This window comes from Lagopus muta, chromosome 22 (genome assembly GCF_023343835.1).
Source record: "Lagopus muta isolate bLagMut1 chromosome 22, bLagMut1 primary, whole genome shotgun sequence".
NCBI classification, from domain to species: domain Eukaryota; kingdom Metazoa; phylum Chordata; class Aves; order Galliformes; family Phasianidae; genus Lagopus; species Lagopus muta.
Genome location: NC_064454.1, coordinates 6,255,107 through 6,274,175, shown reverse-complemented (window position 1 = coordinate 6,274,175; position 19,069 = coordinate 6,255,107). Strand labels below are relative to the sequence as shown.

Below are 19,069 nucleotides of genomic sequence, written 5' to 3'. Positions count from 1 at the left end.
ATGAGAGTAAGTGGCACCCTGAGCAAGCAGAGGAGGTACGGAGGTGAGCTGGGGTCAGGAAGGTGATGTCTGAAGAGCGGGGAAGATTTTTGCTGGGAAAGTGATGTGGAAAGGAACTCTTTTCTTGGATGGCTGAGAGGGAAGCACACCTTACTATGTTCTGAGAACTCGAGGACATGGCCTGTAAGCAGCCTTCACTTATTCTGAGTTGCATAGCAAAAGGAGCGTGGCTCATTTCACCCATAGTGCTGAGGGCTTTCCAGAGAAGCCATCAAGAAGAGGGAAGATGATACAGATTTTCTGTGACTGCCTTTGATGCTATGCTAAGCCCCCATGATATGGTCCCCCCTTCCTTTCCAGCAGTGCAAAATGAGTAGTTCATCTGATTAAGTTAATCTCACTGGAACATTAGTCTCAAAGAAGGTGGTGGCTTAGATAGATGAGGATCTGTGGTCCCAGGGAAATATGTTGGCTGCCTTGGAAACCTTCTGTTGCTGTTTGTCAGCTCTGCATCAGCATTTCTTTGGCAGGTGTGAGCACACAGCTGTAGATCTTTGCAAGCAGACACTAGAAAATTAAATTCTCTACAGGCATTCAGGGAGTTCTACAACTGCTGTGTATTCCTCAGGCTTGTTCTCAAGAGGAACGTGGTTCTTTTCTTCCTATCCCAAAATGGAGCTTGAATCTGTGACAGTAAATGTAACCATCCAGGACTTTGTGGCTGATGTGGCATCTGAGATGTTCTTCTGCAATAAACAGCAAATCTCTAGGGAGATCATGTTCATCTTTCCTGTGGACTCTGACACTGTTGTACACACCTTCCATGCCACCATGGGGGACACTCGTGTTGAAGCAATGCTCTGGGACAAGAAGGAGGTACTCCAATGGAGTCGGGGGAGGTGGGGTGGACCTGGAGTTAAGTTTGGAGATAAGAGAATGAAATGTGTGAGACCTCAGCGACATGTTTTTCCCAATTTTTTTGTGGCAGGCACAGCAACTGTACAAAGCCACTCCAGGCATGAATTTGAGATATCTGCAGGATCAGTGGGATCTTTGGGGTCCAGTGTTTGCTTGTTTCCTGGGGACTGTGCCTCCTAACAGAGAGGTGGCCATCAGCCTGTGCTATGCTCAGGAGCTTCCACTGCATCCTGATGGAGCTGCCAAGTTTTGCTGGCCAAAGAAGCTATTTCCTCAACAAAAATTCATCAGTGAGTGATCCCACGAGTGTTTCCATCTGGGAGGAGCATGGTTCTCTCAAGTATCTCTCTGGGAAGGATCCCATACCTACACACACAGCACGGTTGGAGAACCTAAAAATTCTCCCTCATACGTGCCAGTCAGAAGTCCTCCAGTTAGTCTCCAGACAGGAGATCCCTGCAGATCCCTATGCACAGCCCACCATACCAGATCATAGAATCATAAAACCATGTAATAGATTGAGTCAGAAGGGATCTCAAAGATCATCTAGTTCCAACCCCCCAGCTATTTGCTGATTCTCACCCACCAGCTCAGGCTGCCCAGGGCCCCATCCCACCTGGCCTTGAGCTCTCTGGGCAACAGCGCCAGCGCCTCACCTTCCTCTGAAGAAAGAACTTAAATGAGTATTGTTACCCAGGCCATTGAGAATGATGGAACCCTGTTCCTGACCCCAACATGGTGACTCTCCCTGTCAGTATTCCAAACATTCTCCCAAATCCTTGTCTTTCCCTGTTCTTCTCTTTGCCTTGATGGGACTTCATCAGTGACCTCCACACATACCTGTCTCACCTCACTAAGACTACCTGTATTCTTCCCCTACTCGACCTCTCTAGCAATTTGTCCATGCTTCTCTCATCACTATCTGAAGAGGAGATATCAGAAGACCTGCACTTCAGAATCTGTCTGCAGTCAGCCCATGGTGTGTCACATATTGATGTTAACAGCAGCTGCACCCCTCTGCAGTACACAGCTCCAGATCAGATGTCTGCTGAGGTTTGGCCCTGAAAGATGCCAATCCCAAAGGAGGAAAGAAAGAAGGGTCTGCAGTCTGCTGATGATTCTTTTTCCTACACACACCCCGCTTGTTCGCAGGTTTCATTGACATCATCGCCCTGTCTCTCTGATAAGTTGGAATTGTTGGTGTATTATGGAGGGCCTCACAATCTCAGTGCTGTGGTGGAGAGCCGAGACCCCAGAGTTGCACCTGGTGAGTGTGGAGGGCAGAACTGAGCACCAGGTGTTGAGGAGACTTGAAGAATCTGAGGAGCATTTGGGCAACAAGTTTGTCAAATTATAGAATCACAGAGTATCCAGAGTTGGAAGGGGCCCTCACTCATGTTCAACTCATGCTTCTGCACAGGACTACCTAAAATTAAACCACGCGCCTGTGAGATTTGTCCAAATGGTTCTTGAACTCCGGCAGCTTGGTGCTGTGACCACTGCCCTGCAGAGCCTGATCTGTGCCCACCACCCTCTGCTGTAGAACTTGTTCCTAACCCCCAGCCCGACCCTTCCCTGACATGGCTACATGCTGCACCCCAGGCTACAACTGGCCCCTTTTGGCAGCCAGGGCATACTGCATAGCTGGTCATCAGCTTGTCACTGACCAAAATCACCAGATCCTTTTCTATAGGGCTGTTCTCCATCTTCTCATCTGTAAGTCTGTACATCAATCAAAGATGATCCTATCCTAGTTGCAGAATCCAGCAGTCTGCTCCTTAAATTTCATACTGTTGGTGGTTGCCCAGCACTCTAGTATATCACAGTGTCTCTACAATGATGAAGGGAGTCAACAGCTCTTTCTCATTTAGTATCATAAGCTGGAGCTGAGGGCAATCTGTATGAGAAAAGCAAAGAGACAAGGAAAAGTGCTGCAACCTAAGAATCCTCCTTCTTTCCCCCACACGCTTCAGGCTCTCTGCTGGGGGACCCTGTGGTGATGGTGACACTGAAGCCCAGCATTCCTGAAGTGATGCCCAGCCCAGGCCATCTTGGGGAATTCCTCTTTCTCATGGACTGCAGCCTCTACCAGGATGCACAGGTACCATCTGAGGATGTCATCACTATGGACTTCCCTTGTTTCTTATACCCAGGTAGTGGGCAGTCAAGCTGCTTTATGGGGGCAGAGGTTCTGCCTTGCTTCCTCAACTGAGCTCTGCCCATCCCTCTTCTTGTCCCCAGAACACACTGCTCTTCCTCCTCAAGAGTTTGCCTCTGGGTTGCTACTTCAACATCTACACTTTTGGGGCCACTTTCAAAGTCTTCTATCCATGAGTTGGGGGTGATGATAGGGCAAAGGCAAATGCAGTATGACTTTTCTAAGTGAAAGTGTAGGACAAACACTTTCTACATGGCAGCTATAAAGCAGGATCATTTAGATGCAGTGATAGAGTAGTTCTCCTTTCAGGTTGCTTCTAGAATACTGGTAGTGAGGTAGGGAATGGTCATATAGGGATACCTGTGGACCAGATTCTTCCTCTCTAATACACTGCATGCTCTGCCATACGCAAAGTGTGGAATACACACAGGAAGCCATGGACAATGCTGTGGGACGCATCTCTTCCATCTGCCCTGATCCTGGGGGCTGTGATCTCTTGGGTCTCCTAAGGTTTATCTACAGCACTCCCCTCCTTCGTGGACTGCCTCGCCAGGTAGCAGGGGACAGAGGGTTGTCGGGGTGAATGGGTGTAAACAGTGGGGCAAGGGTAGATTTTAGAGCTCAGCATGAGTCATTCTGCTAACTTTCGTATTGAGAGTTGCCACTGGGACATTCTCATGGCAGCAAGTCACATCATCTTTGGGTGGGCAGCTTTGGAGAGTTTCTGTGGAATTTACCTGCACCTGGGGAAGATGGATCTTCCTTGTGGGAGGCCACTTTGGGCTGAAAAATGTCCTGATATTAATGACAGGAGATACACAATCTCTTTCTCTCCCTGTTTCAAGGCGAGTAGATAGAGAGCAAGGGAGTGAGTTGGGGAAGGCTGTCTGCATTTTAGAAGGGTGACTTTCTTCTGTGGGGACCCATGAAATCTTTGATCCCCTCTTCTCTACCTCAGCTCTTCATCTTCATCCAAAGGAAGGTCTCCAGTGAGGAGCAAGCTATCATGGCTGAGGTTCACCGTTACCGGGACTACCATCGGTAATGAGGGAGCCCTGTTCCTGTCCCCCAGCATAGTGACTCCCCCTGTCAGTCTTCCAAACATTCTCCCAGATTCTCATCTGTTACAGTTCTTCTCTTTGCCTTGATGGGATTTCATCAGTGACATCCACACACACCTGTCTTACTTCCCCAAGACAATCAATAATCTTCCTCTAGTAGACCTAGACCTTCTCTCAGAATTTGTCAGGCTCTTCTCAGCGTTTTTCCTCTTCCCTCTCTAACCTTCCTCTCATTTTCTGTACAGGTGTTTCTGTTTTCCTACAGACAAGTGTGAGAGCTTTTACATTTCCCAGGCTATTGCTCTGGAGACCAAAGGCAAATGTGTGTGCATCTACTCCAAGATGACCATGACATCTGAGGTAATGATCCAGATGCTTCTGCTTTCAGTGTTCCCCCTGTTCTATTGAACACTTCCTACAGCTCTCCTAGATGTGCAAGGAAATCTGAATACCATCATCCACCCCAATTGAGAGACTCTCCAGTGGTATGTTCTCTTTGCATCCCTTATCAGGCAGTGAAATGCCTGCAGCAGGCCCTGCAGCCCCTGGCAAGTGAGATCTCACTGCACTGGGATCTTCCACCAGGCCTGGAGGTGACAGTGATCAGAAAAGCTCCTGAGGCGATCTTCCAGAGACATCAGAACATCATCTATGCCCAGATCCATGGGCAAGCACAGGTAAAGCAACTGCTCGGGTCCAGGGCAGAACTGGACCCGCTCCCTGTTTCACCTCCTCAACGTTGAGAGTCCTTCGCCTCTGCTAGATGGGGGGAAACAGTATCATGTCTCTGTGAGTCCTTTTCTTTCCCTCAGAGGTGTTACTGCCTCTGCTCCTACAATGGATATCTACTAATTTAGTGTATCAGTGAGTGAACCTAAGTAGCCAGTCCCCCGGTGCCCTGCAGGTAAACTTTTCTGTGGTTCTTTTACTTGTGCCACCAGGATCCAGAGGCAGATGTGGCAGCTGTGACCCTTCAGTATCATGTGGGCAGCCAGCCCTTTCATTACACACTCAGATTCTCAATGTCCCCATCAGCAGATGACAGGTAAGAGGGGTAATACCATTGCCCACAAGGCAGAGGGATACTGTCTAGGGCTGGAAGAGGGAAAGCAAATATCATTTGTATGCACACCCTGAGAAGGGAAGAGACTCTGGATACCCAGTGCTCACACTTTGTCCACTCTGCCTTGACCAGGGAGAGGATCTGGGTGACCATGAGCTCCTGCTCCTTACCCTGTGTCTCATCCATGTCTCACCTTCCTCCTCAGCATGGAAACAAGGACTAATGCCCTTCCCCAGCAGGTTTCCTGTGCACCGCATAGCCATGATGCATCTGCTTTGGAAACTGGCCTGGCAGGGGTCAAGCAAGTCAGAGATGGAGGACATCTGGCACAGTGCAGTTAAGCTCAGCCTCAGCCTGGGGGTCCCGTCTGCCTTCACATCAGTTGTGGCAGTACGCATAGAACAGAGGGATGCTGGGCACCATGGTAAGGCCACAAAAAGCAGGGATAGGACTGGGAGGGGAAAGTGAGACTTGCTGGTTTGATGGTTCCTCACCATCAGCGGCCCCATATCTGTGGGTGTGACCAGCTTTTTTGCCTCTCTAAAATGCGTGAGTCTAACTTCCACTTCCCCTCTTCTTGCCTCCTCCTCCAGATTCTTTGCTTGCAGATTCCTCCATGCTTCTTTCTTCCTCTTGCAATCTGGTTCCCTGCCAGTTCCTCTGGTTGTGTGGCTCCAGGCCTGTATGGTTCAAGTCCACCAAATTTTGGATGGTCCAGAAGTTCCAGCTCTGTCTCGAGACACTGAGTCCCAAGGCCTCTCACACGGAGGTATTGTCCCAGCTTTCAGCACACTGTAAAGGTAAGGAGAAAGTTCTTATCAGGGGATTCTCTGATGTATTGCGCAGGGGTTAAACTCTCCTTTCAGCATTTATTTTTTCACCAGAACTCCTGATTGTCAGTGCTCTGGGGATGGATGGAGAGATAGCCAAAAAAAATTTCTACCTCTCAACTCTGGGCTAGAAACTAAGAACCAGCTAGTTCGTTGAATTAATCTGAGTTCCAGCTATCATGATTCTTGTCACTCTATTCCAGCTCAGAATATTCTACAATTCTAAGTTTGTTACAAAACATCTTCATGGTTTTGCACCACATCCTTATCTTCAAATTGGAGAAATATGGGTTTGAGGCCACTTTTGGAGTGGCCTATGTACAAGACTATGGGGGCCAATGATTTCCATCACAAGGTCTTCAAGGAACTGATCAATGTGGTTGCCAGGACACTCTCCATCACGTTTGAAAAGTTGTGGCTGTCAGATGAAAGCCTCAGTGACGGGGAAAAAGGGAAACATCACTCCTATTTTTAAGAAGGGTAGAAAGGAAGACTGACAAAACTACAGAATGGTCAGCCTCACTTCTGTGCCTGGGAAGATCATGAAACAGACCTCCTGGAAGATACAGTAAAGCATTTGAGAGATTAAGGAGGTGATCTGAGACATCCAGCACAGCTTCACCAAGGGCAGGATAGTGTCTTAATAATCTGGTGGCGCTCTGTGATGGAGTGATGGCACCAGTGGGCAAAGGAAGAGCAACTGATGTCATCTACTTCCACTTCTGCAAAGCCTTTAACGTGGTCCCACATCACATTCTTATCTCTATTTAGGTGAGATATGGATCTGAAGAATTTACTATTCAGTGGATAAGTAATTGGTTGGATGGTGACAGCCAAAGCATTGTTGTCAATGGCTCTATGTCCAGGTGGAGGCCAGTGGCAAGTGTTGACCATGGGTGTTCATCTTCAGACATGTACTCTTTGGCATCTTTACCAATGGTACAGGCAGTGGGATCGAGTACACCCTCAGCAAGTTTGCAGATGACACCAAAAGGTGCTGGACCCAAACAAACTTAGGAAATTGAGCTGAATGAACTGAATGAGGTTCAGTAAGACCAGTGCAAGGTGCTGCACCTAGGTCAGGGAAATCATGTATAGACCGGGAGACGAACTCGTGGAGAGCTTCTTTGCATAGATGGACCTGGGAGTTCTGGTGAATGAAAAGATTGACACAAGCCAGCAGTGTCAGGAAGCACAGAAGCCAACTGTGTCCTGGACTACATCACAAGAGACATGGCCAGGAGGATGAGGGAAGTGATTATCCTGTTCTGCTCTGCCCTTGTGAGGCTCCATCTGAAGAACTACATTCACAACTGGGGCCTCCAGCACAAGATAGAAAAAGTATTTGTTAGAGTGGATACACAGGAGGGCCTCAGAGACAATCAGAGGGCTGGAGTACAAAGAATAGCTGAGACAGCTGGAGTTGTTCAGCCTGGAGAAGGCTTCAAGGAGGTCACATTGCAGCCTTACAGTACTTAAAGGAAGCTTATAAAAAACAACTTTTTACATGGTCTGATAGTGAAAGGGGAATGGTTTTAAACTAAGAGAAGGGAATTAGAAGAGTCAGATAATAGGAGGAAATTCTTTACTCAGAGTGTGATGAAGCACTGGAACAGGCTGCCCTGAGAAGCTGTGGATGCCCCATCCCTGGAGGCATTCAAGGCCAGTTGATGGAGCCCTGGATGGAGCCCTGGGCAGCCTGAGCCGGTGGTTGGAAACTCTGCCCATGGCTGGGGGAATTGGAAACAGAAGGTCTTTAAGGGCCCTTTTAACTCGACTTATTCTATGATTCTATTCTATGAACCACAGAATAGAGAGAGTACCTGAGACACTGATGAGGACAAAAAAGGACTTTCAGGTGAGGCATCCAGAATTAGATGAGCCTGAATCTGGTGTCCAAGTAGAGAGGAAAAGGCATGTAATAGTTACTGGAAACTCTCTCCTGCAGTGTGTGGGGGTACTCAGCTGGCAACTCAGCTTGATATTTCTGAAAGCATGTTGCTTCTCAGAGGTCAGGACCAAGGAACTCTCAGAGTCTGTCAAGGTTCTTCTGGCTCATGGGCCTATCACTGCTCTTTCATGTGGACAGCAATGACACTATCAGGGATAAACTGGAGCCCTGGTGGAAAGGCTGAAAACCATCAGAGCCTACATTACTTCTGCAAATAGTAATGCAAAATAAGTGCACTGGGGAAGACCAGAAGGAAATTGAGGGCACAAGGGATAAAGCAGATGTTTAGGAGACAGAGGAGGTTCTCACATTTCCCTGAAAAAGCTATGTGATATTGGAGGCATCTCAAATGTTTGTAGAGAAATACGCAGAGAATGGGGAACAGACAGGAGGAAAACTGTACTGCTGCAGAAACACGACCTCTTCAGAATTGTAGAAATCTGATGGGTAGTTCTCTAGATTGAATTTATTCTATGGATTGAGAAAATAAAGTGGATGGATTAAGAAAATATAAGGTGGGAAGCTAAGAAGAATGGGTCATACTTGATGCAAACAAGTGGCTAGAATCACAGAATGGTTGAGGTTGGAGGGGACATCTGGAGGTCATCCAGTCCCAATTCCCTGCTCATACAGGGTCACTAAATCTGATTGCCCAGGACCACATCTAGAAGACTTTCAAGCACTCCCACAGAGGGAGACTCCACAGCCTCTCTGAATACCTATTTCAGTGCTCTGTCACCTACACAGCAAAGAAATGTTTCCTCATGTTCAGAAGGAACCTCCTGTGTTCCAGTTTGTATCTCTGTAATCTTCCTGGGATCTACAACCCACTGTCTACAATTTTTTTTTATTTTTATTTTTTTTAAATTTTAGCATCATGAGGAAGTCCTGACTCAGTCACACTGGTCTCTCTTTTCCATTGCCCAATTTCTTGCATGTTGGAATTGAGAGTTCTTGTACCCTAAGAAAAATATCTTTAAATATATCCAAGATTTCTTCTGCTTCTTTACTGCTGAAAGCAATTTCCCAGGAGATCCCATCCATCAATGCTCAAACAACTGAAAGTTTGCCTACCTGAGGGTAAGGGTCTTGCCCTGTAGCCTGGCCTATACTCCTCAAAATCACCCCTTCTACTGGGGCGTGATGACTGCAGCCATGCTATATCCAGCCCACTTCACTGAGTTCTCTGTATTGTGACACAGTAACACGTCTCTTCTTGTTGACTGGGCTTTCTATCCTCCGGATTAAGAATCTATCCTCAACACAACGCAGGAGTGTGGGAGTCCCAGGGGTCTCCTAGACTGCTTGCAACTTGCTGTACCACTTTCTTCCAGAAGATGCCTAGGTGGTTGAAATCTCCTAACAGGATCAGAGCCCACTGCCTCCCCCTGTAACAAACATCAACCATCAAGTTTCCTTTATTGAACTGACTAGCCAGTGCTTATCTCAAAGGAACTGTGTGAATATTTCTGTTTTCCAGAGCAGGAGTCTTCTCCTGAGGAGCAGATGATAGAAGAACCAACAGCTTTTAACACCAGTTGGGTCTGGACAATTTCACCACTGTCAACAAAACTGTGTAACTTCTCCAGTATCAGGATAGTAGTGGCACTCCAGAAAGCAAATGGGTCCTGGAACCTCACCTCAGCCCTGATCTCTGCCTTGGGGCTCAGGAAGGCTGATGTTGAGGGACAAAGTCTCAGTAAGGTAAGTAGATCAGTGTCAAGTGTGGGGAAATGTCACAAGCTGAACTTTTCTTAGCTCCAAGTTTACAGTCTGAGTTGAACAGACAGGAGATGAAAACCTTCAGTATATAGAGCCTCTCTACTTGTGGAAAGATTGGATCAGCACAGGTATCTTTTTCATGGTCTGATAATAATAGGACAAGAGGCAATGGTGTTAAACTAAAAGAGGGGAGATTTAGATAAGGGGTTAGGAGGAAACTTTTTACTCAGAAAGTGATGAAGCTCTGGCACAGGTTTCCCATAGAAGCTGTGGAAGCTCCATCCCTAGAGGCATTCAAAGTCAGATTGGATGGGATCTGGTGGGTGGGAGACCTGCCCATGGCCAGGGGGCCATCTTTAATGTCCTTTCCAACCCACACCATTCTATGATTCTATAAATCCATGTCTAAATCTATGAGACTATGAGTGTATGATTCTATGATCTGGAAACTTCCTGGCTTCGATGGTTTTAAAGCCTAGATAAATTTGTGTGTGCAGAGGTCTTTTTTTTAGACAAAGCTTTGTCCAAAGGTTTATTCATCTTTCTTCCCACTAGTTGTTCAATCTCTTCCCATCCCCCTCCCTCCCAAATAGGATGTGAAGCCAGTTTTTGCCACAGTTTTGGCCTTAGTGTGGTTGCACCAGTATAAATGGAGGGTGTCCTGGTCAGAACTTCTGGAGGCCAAAGCTCCTAGTTGGCTGTGGGACAGAGCTGGTAAGATTTTGCTTAGAAAATTCATACTATGGGCCTTTCCTAGAAAATGCACAACCAATTTCCATGTTCCTCTTTCCCCTGCTCCTTTGTGGCAGTCTATGGGACTCAATATACACTGTCTTCCCTTTCTGAGTAGTGTACCCTCTCAACATTTTCTTTCTGCTTGCAGAGTTCCATCTGGATGAATGTCTGGAAGCAGTGAATTCTTTCCTAGGCTGTTTTGTAGAGCCCACCATCTTCAGGATCTGAACTTCCCCATGCTACAGGGGGTGTATCCATGCAAGGGATACACCGGGACAACTGATGAAGGGAAAGGGAAGGGGGGGGAGGGAGAGAGGACGGGAAGAACTTGGGCAAGTTGGGGATGGGGTCAGGGATGTTGTCTTTCAAGGTGAGAGCTGCTTAGAAATTGACTGGATGATTACTTGTGGAAGATGGTGATCATGTTAACATTAGAAGTTATTGCCTATACATAATTGGTGGGGTTTTTTTTCCTCTTTCCTCACTTACTAAATTGTCTTTATGTCAACATGAGTTCTTTCGCTTTTGATCTTCCTATTCTCTTCACCATGCTGCTGTAGGAGTGAGGGAACTGAAATGTGTATGCTCTGTGTAAATCCAAGGAAAGATTTATGCAGAATATATGAATCTGCACGCTATTCTATGCCATGCCAGCCCTGGCCATTGTGAAGCTATGTAGAGATCCTCTGTTTATAGTATGAGTCAAGGATCAGCACAGTCCACCCAGCACTACCCCAAATCTAGGAAATGAATAGTAAAAAGTTGCATTCCTTAAACAGGAGGCCAAGTAAAAAGTTTTTGTAACTAGTAAGCTGCCACAAAATGTCCAGAGCAAGACATCCATATGCAGACAGCTTTATGGGAATGAAAACTGACCTGTGATAGCTCCCTGTATGGTAATGCTGAGTCACAGCCTGAACCACTGATTGAGTATCTGGGCAAAAGACCCAGTCAGCCCTGGGAGCACAGGTGAAGGCAATTTACCTGTGTGATAGGAAGGGGTTGGAGCCTGGTTGCACCTCTCTTAGACCTCATTTAAGGGCTGACTGTGCCTGCCCTGCTGACTGCTATCTCTTCTTGGAGATCCCTCCTTGGTGAAGCTTTCATTTGCAAACCCAGATTCTTCAGGTACTGCTGAGCAATCTGCTTCCTTTATAGCACCTCTCTCTTGTCATCACACCTTTGTTGTAACCCCTTTCCCATTGCCCTGATCTGCCCAATTGCTACATTCCCTGTTACCATTTCTTGGAACTGTTTGCTAATGCAAACTGTCACAAGTAAAAGCAACTATAGAATATAACTTTGTTTTACTCCCTGTTTTCTTCTGAAACAAAGCTGGTGCTGATCACACAGTCTCAAAATTGCTCTTCTCTTACAGTGGGAGGGATTTTGCTCCCCCAGTCCTCTTGTAGATGTCCAGGGACTTGAGAGATGCTTGGCTGCCTCTGAACGCTGAGATAAAGAGCTCAAATACCTTGGCCTTCTTTGTGTCTATTGTTGGCATTTCTTCCTTCTCATGTACCAGAGGGGGTGTATGCTCCACAGCCTTTCCCTTCTGACCAACGTACCTGTAGAATCCCTTCTTGTTAACTTTCACATCCCTTCCCAAGTTCAGTTCCACGTGCTGCCTGGTTTTCCTGATCTGCACATCTAGGTTGCATCCTTATATTCTTCCCAGGCCACCTACCCCTGATCCCATAGTGTGTGCATTTCCTCCTTATCTCACAATTGGACCAGAATGTCCTTCTTTAACCATGCTGGTTTCTTGCCTCCCCTGTTTCACTTCACGTGCTTGGGGATGGAGAGCTCTGGTGCTCTAAGAAAACTCTCCTTAAAGACCTGCCAGCTCTGCTCCATTCCTTTGTCCCCCAGTACAGCTTAGCACAGGAAAGGCTTACCTAGAGAAGTGCAGCTGTCCTCTCCCTGTAATTGTTCAAGGCCAGATTGGATTGGGCTTTGGGCAATCTGGTCTGGTGGAAGGTGTCCCCATCCATTGCAGGGGTGTTGGAATTAGATGGTCATTAAGATCTCTTCCAACCCAAAACTTTCTATGATAATATAATTCTATGATTTCTGATATCCTTGGTTGGTCATTTCATGGTATGAATCCCTTCATGGTAAACAGATCCTTGAGCTCAGATTTAAAAAAAATGCTTTTAACTGCTTACTAGTCTGTATTACTCAAAAAGGAACTGGTGGTTAACTTAAGAGTATATCGTGACAATAACATTGCCTGGGAACTTCTGAGTTCTTCTAACTTTTAGAAGTCTGCTTTGACTCCAGCAGCTGCTCCAGGATGTATCTGGTTCGTACCAGATGCACCCTGTTTTGTATCACACCATGGCAATGTATCAGTTACCCTAAAACACCTCTATTTGAATAACATTTCTAACTCACATGGGTGTTATTCTCTATTCAGTTTGACTTCCAAGTCTGACTGTGAGGGAAATGAATCTTTATTTCTTTGGTACTCCAGAGCATCTGAGGTAGCCCAAGATGAATTTCTTGTTCCCTTGGTGTTCCTTCATCAGTTCTAACAAAAATGTCAGTGAAGGTGTCAGATGCATGTATAGCAATGAGAGTAACAGCCTTGGTATCGTCTAAGTCCTGGGTGTTGAGCTATACTTTGTACAGAATTCTCCTGGAGAAGCTGCAGCCATGGCCTGGAAAGGTGCCCTCAGTGCTGGGTAAAGAACTGGCTGGAGGGCTGGACCCAGAGAGTGGTGGTGAATGGAATTGCATCCAGCTGGTGACCGGTAACCAGCGGTGTTCCCCAGGGATCTGTTTAATATCTGTTCTGTTTAATGTCTTTATTGATGACCTGGATGTCAGAACTGAGTGCACCCTCAGTAAGTTTGCAGGCAACGCCATTTTGGAGGAAGCGTGGATCTGCCCGAGGGCAGGCAGCCCTACAGAGGGACCTGGACAGGCCGATGGCTGGGCTGAGGCCAACGGGACGGAGTTGCAGAGAAAGGCAGTGGAGCTGTGAAGGGTCTGCAGCTCAAGTCTTATGGGGAGTGCCTGAGGGAACTGGGATTGTTCAGTGGAGAAGAGAAGGAATTAGGGCTTCTCATCACTTTCTTGGAGGGAGATCATTAACCCAGATGAAGTGAAATGTGAGCAACAAATGGGAGGAGCTGGAAGCCTTTGAGCCACAGGGAAAACTATGATCTAGTTGTCATCACAGAAACATGGTGGAATTACTTTCATGACAGGAGTGCTGCAGTGGATGGCTGTAAATATTTTGGAAAGGATAGGCTAGTGAGGAGAGTCAGCAAGGTAGCCGTATATGTTAGGGAGTGTTTTGATTGCCTGTAGCTTAATGACGGTGACAATAGGGTTGAGTATTTATGATTAAGAACCAGGATGGCCAGCAAGGTAGATGTCATGGTGGGAGTCTGTTATAGACCACCCAACCAGGATGAAGAGATAGGTACAGCACTGTATAAGTAGCTGTCTCACAATCGCTAGCCCTTGCTCTCATGGGGAGCTTCAACTGACCAGGTATCTGGTGGAAATATAGAATACAGCAGGGAGAAAACAGTCTAGGAGGTTTCTGAAATGTGTGAAAGATAACTTCCTGACACAGCTGGTGAGTGAGCCAACCTGGGAAGACGTGTTGTTGGAACTTTTGCTTGTGAACAGAGAAGGACTTGTGGGTGATGTGAAGGTTGAAGGCTGTTTTGAGCATGGCAGTCACAAACTAATAGTTTTTGATCCTTGGAAAAGTGAAGAGGGAAGTTAGTAGAACTGCCTCATTAGATTCCTGGATGGCAAACTTCAGTCTGTTTAGGAGACTTGTTGACAGAGTCCTTTGGGTATTTTCCTGATGGTCAAAATTCTCCAAAATTCCCAGGTTAGGCGCTCCACAAGAAGGAAATACTAAGGTTCAGGAACAGGCCATCCCCACATGCCAAAAGATGAACTGGCAGGGAAGAAGACCAGCCTAGCTGAACAGAGAGCTAAAACAGGAACAGAGTTCATGGTCTTTGGAAGAAGGGGCAAGCCACTTAGGAGGACTACAAAGAGATCATAAGTCTATGCAGTGAGGAAATCATAGAATCGTAGTATCACCAAAATTGGAAAAGATCTCTAAGATCATCCAGTCCAACCATCCATGTATCATCAATATTTCTCACTAAATCACATCCCGCAGTACATCTAAAATGAGAACGGGCAAAACCCAGCTGGATCTTTATCTGGCTACTGCCATTTAAGACCACAAAAATGCTTCTGTAATTACATCAGCAACTAAAGAAGGACTAAGAAGAACCTCTATTCTTTATTGGTTGTGGGGGTAAATACAGTGATGAAGGATGAGATACTTAATGCCTTCTTTGCCTCAGTCCTTAGTAGAAAGGCCAGTTGTTCTCTGGAGATCCAGCATCCTGAGCTAGAAGATGGGGATGAGAAGCAAGAACAGCCATCATATTGCAAGAAGAAATGGATAGCGACTTGCAACAACTCTTAGATGCACACAGGTTTATGAAACCAGATAGGATCCCCCCAAGTACCAAAGAAGGTGGCTAATGTGCTCATCAAACCATTTTCTCTCATTTGTCAGCCATCCTGGCTATCGGGGGAGGTCCCAGTTGACTAGAGGTCAGCTAAGAAGCAGGGCTGGAAGAAATACGGGGGGAACTACAAGCCCGTCATTCTGATTTCAGTGCTGGGGAAGGTTATGGCATAGGTCTTCTCATGTGCCATCACACAGCACATACAGAACAAGCAGATGGACAGGCTCAGGCAGCATGGATTTATGACAGGTAGATCCTGCTTGTCTAGCCAGATTTCCTGCTATGAAAACTGATCTGTTTAATGGGAAAGACTGTAAAACTGCTCCTGGAGAAGGAAGCTCCTACATTCTCCTGCGTAAACTGCTCCTGGCTTCAATAGGCATATGCTTTGCTGGGTAAAAATCTGTTTGGGTCCCAGGCCCAGATAGTTGTGGTGAAGGGAGTGAAGTAGTTAGGCCAGTTCTTTTATATCTTTATCAATGATCTGAACGGGCTGCCCAGGGAAGTATCTGTATCAGCACTCCTGGAAGTATTTACAAGATGTGCAGTGTAGTGCTTAGGGGGACTTGGTGTAGTGGTGGACTTTGCAGTGTTACGTTAACTGTTGGAGATGATGGTCTTGGAGGCATTTTCCAATCTAAATAATTCTATGACCAGAATCTGGTCTGGCACATGAAGTGTCACCAGGAGTTTTTGTATTTGTACAGCTCTCTGCTACTCCCTATCTCTATTATTTACCATGGAATCCCAGGAGCAGCTCCTATGCAGCTCGCAGCAGGGCAGGGCCACAGCATGCAGGAGGTGTGGAGAGAGGAGAGATGGGAGAGGTTTAAAGGCCGGGTGGAGTGCAGCAATAGAGAACAGCTCTGAAAAGGATGAACTGTTGGATCCTAGCACAGTGAGTCTTGGGTTGAAGGATGATGTATGTGGGGTTATCAAAGGGCAAAGCTGGCACGTCCAGTGACTGTTGTCAGGATGGCTTTCCCTCTTCCTCTAACTTAGGTTAGGAGGTGTTGTAGAGAATTACATTTATGAGGGTATGTTTAAAGAAGAAGATGAAGGCATGAGATACTTGAAGGGGAAGGCATTTTCTGAAGTCTGTGACTTCAAATTCCTGCTGTGGAGGGGAGGCAAGTGTCGTGGGCATGGAATATCAGTCTACAGGAGGATGTAATTCCTAGACCATTGCACTGACAGATCAGTATTGTTGGTGATGAACTGCAGAAATTTCCTGTTCCCTCCCCACTCCACTTTGACCTACAGAGTGCACTAGCATCACCTTCATGATGCCATCGAGGTTCTTCTGAAGTGATCTTTAGGATCTCTGGCACTGCTCTCTGGTGCTCACAAGGACCTGTTCCTTCCTTCAGGACACCTTGTCTTTCCCTGGGATTCTTGTTGAGATGCAGGTTGCCCTCCAGAAGGGCTCACCTCTCTTGTAGTATCTGTGCCTTCTCTCTTAGCCCCATGGAGGAGTCACCTTGGTGCTAAAGCCATGCATGGCTCCATATGGGAATTTACAGTGAGTCCTCTCTATCTCTGCCGAGGTGAGGAACACTGAGATCCTCCTCAGCTAAAATGAGGCTGGGTGAGTGTTTTGTTCCTCTGCATTTGGAATCTGGATTTGTCTGCTCTCAGCAGTGTGCAGGTTTTTCACAAGGAAACACACAAGAGCAATCATCCTCCTTCTCAAAGAGCTGTCAGCACAGCTGAGACCAGGGCTGATGGACAGAGTGGCTCTCTTCACTCTACAGTAATGAATAGTCCCTTTGCCTAGTGGGACCCAAAAGATTTCACTTGGAGTGCAAAGGCAATGCCAATGCTTTCTGCCTTAACACTCCTTCGGTGTGGTGAGGCAATTAAATTAAAATAAATGAAATCCAACCTTATGGTGCTGTTCTGTAGTTGGGTGAATTGGTAAGGACAATGCTGGTAAGGTTTTTGATATTATGAGTGGATATGTTCTGAGGTCAGTGCATGTTCCTATTTACCTACTGCTGTAGGCTGAACAGACTCCTGCAGTGCTCCTGTTCCCTGTGATCACCTTAGAGCCAACCAGGGCTTAATCAAGAGAGAGACACAATATTCTCTGAAAGACAAGGTACATCGGGGGTCTTCTGTGAGAAGAGTTACAGGATTTGATCAGAGAAGCATCTCCTAATTTGTTATGGCCCTTTCCTCCCTTGACAGGTCCCTGTGCCCAGACAGAGCAGATGTCTAACAGCACCTCCACCACTGAGTTCCTCCTCCTGGCATTCACAGACACGTGGGAGCTGCGGCTCCTGCACTTCTGGCTCTCCCTGGGCATCTACCTGGCTGCCCTCCTGGGCAATGGTCTCGTCATCATGGCTGTAGTCTGTGATCATCACATGCACGCTCCTATGTACTTCTTCCTCCTTAACCTTGCCTTCTGTGATCTGGGCTCTATCTCCACCACTCTTCCCAAAGCCATGTCCAGTTTCCTTTGGGGCAGTGGGGCCATCTCATACACAGGATGTGCTGCACAAGTATTTTTTCTCTTTTTCTGTACTACAGCTGAGTGTGCTCTTCTTACTGTCATGTCCTATGACCGCTACATTGCCATCTGCAAGCCCCTGCACTATGGGACCCTCCTGGGCAGCAGAGCTTGTGCCACCATGGCAGCAGCTGCCTGGGGCTCTGGGGTCCTCAATGCTCTGCTGCACACTGCCAGTACATTCTCACTGCCACTCTGCCAAGGGAATGCTGTGGACCAGTTCTTCTGCGAAGTTCCCCAGATCCTCAAGCTCTCCTGCTCCAGCTCCTATCTCAGGGAAGTTGCTCTTCTTGTGGTTAGTCTCTCTTCTGCATCTGGGTGCTTGGTTTTCATTGTGCTCTCCTATGTGCAGATCTTCAGGGCTGTGGTGAGGATGCCCTCTGAGCAGGGCCGGCACAAAGCCTTCTCTACATGCCTCCCTCATCTGGCTGTGGTCTCCCTGTTTGTCAGCACTGGCACTTTTGCCTACCTGAAGCCACCCTCCATCTCCTCCCCATCCCTGGACCTGGCTGTGGCGGTGCTGTACTCGGTGGTTTCCCCAGCAGTGAACCCTCTCATCTACAGCATGAGGAATCGGGAGCTCAGGGGTGCCCTGAAGAAACAGATGAGCAGACTTTTCAGAAGTAGACATCTGTCTTTCTTCTTCTGCAGATCATTCATAGTAAAACTCTTGATTGTCAGAACCTGTCATCTGCTCATGTTGGTTTTCTTCCCCTTTGGTTTTCTGTGAAAACATTCTCCAAGAGAAATGCCACTTGTCATTCTCCTGAGTACCTAAACAAAATAAAGGGCCCTACAACAACCTCAATAGAGTTGATTCTTTTCCTAGCAGCTGCTTCCTATCCCCAGTCTCACACGTATGATAGAAATGCATACAAGAATTCCCCCCACCCTCTGTGCCACCATGTGGTTTTACCTGTGTTACCTTGAGTTACCATGAGAAGAACATGAGAAAATGTGATGGCAAATCTACTTCAAATCTAGACACACGTATTGTGAAGAAAAAAGAGCAGTGGAGGATTTCCAGGATAGTTATTGCTCCACTCTCTATTGGACAGTCCCATAGGATACGAGATATTATTTTAAATCTGATCTGCTCTTAAGTAAATGAATTCTGGCTTGCATTTACATGACTTGAGGAATGGTTTTCCTCTATTCTTCCTGTGAGAAGGAAATAATGTTAGAGAAAACAAGTATGCACTGCTGATCAGTATGTGACTCTTAGGCTGGTGTCAGTGGCAACATCTTGGTTTTTTTCCGTTGTGGGATGATTGGCACAACACCAGGCCAAGCGCTGGGATGCTACAAGGGTGTGGGACACCCTTGGCAGGGGTTGCACCCACCAGCATTATCAAAAACCTGGTGCTGGGTTGCCAAGATATGGTGACATTTGTTGGCTGGACAAGGAAGTGTGAGAGCACAGGAGCACGGTCTGTAAAATCAAGCAGCTACAAGTCCTAGACTTAGCCCACAGCCTCCACTTAATGACCAGGTCCACGATTCCCCTGTGGCCAGGGGTGCTTCCCCTGCTGCCTTCTTCCTCTGAGGACTGAGGACTGAGCTCATGTCCTTCTAACACAGTCTGAGCCCAGGCTGTGG

At 46.9% G+C, this 19,069-nt stretch overlaps 2 protein-coding genes across 4 annotated transcripts; both read left to right on the top strand.

Annotated features, from left to right (window-relative positions):
• LOC125703552 (von Willebrand factor A domain-containing protein 5A-like) lies at positions 1 to 10,602 on the top strand. Its single transcript, XM_048968154.1, is given in 17 exon segments — positions 1 to 43; positions 629 to 876; positions 989 to 1,224; positions 1,364 to 1,376; positions 1,849 to 1,971; positions 2,071 to 2,185; positions 2,892 to 3,019; positions 3,160 to 3,248; positions 3,485 to 3,629; positions 4,035 to 4,117; positions 4,383 to 4,497; positions 4,650 to 4,814; positions 5,079 to 5,182; positions 5,440 to 5,624; positions 5,794 to 6,000; positions 9,462 to 9,685; positions 10,297 to 10,602. Coding segments are annotated over 17 exon segments (2,529 nt in total).
• Positions 10,603 to 11,468: 866 nt separating this feature from the next.
• On the top strand, positions 11,469 to 18,555 carry LOC125703554 (olfactory receptor 14C36-like). Of its 3 annotated transcripts, XM_048968157.1 has the most exons (3): positions 11,469 to 11,566; positions 16,959 to 17,056; positions 17,146 to 18,555. In XM_048968157.1, the coding sequence occupies exon 3, from the start codon at positions 17,169 to 17,171 to the stop codon at positions 18,198 to 18,200; it is 1,032 nt and encodes a 343-aa protein (XP_048824114.1). In that variant the 5' UTR covers positions 11,469 to 11,566; positions 16,959 to 17,056; positions 17,146 to 17,168; the 3' UTR covers positions 18,201 to 18,555. The 3 variants fall into 3 exon arrangements, with proteins under 3 accessions (XP_048824114.1, XP_048824115.1, XP_048824116.1); XM_048968158.1 differs by lacking the exon at positions 16,959 to 17,056 and having other exon boundaries at positions 11,480 to 11,566; XM_048968159.1 differs by lacking the exons at positions 11,469 to 11,566; positions 16,959 to 17,056 and having other exon boundaries at positions 17,247 to 17,338; positions 17,491 to 18,555.
• The last annotated feature ends 514 nt before the right edge of the window (positions 18,556 to 19,069 follow it).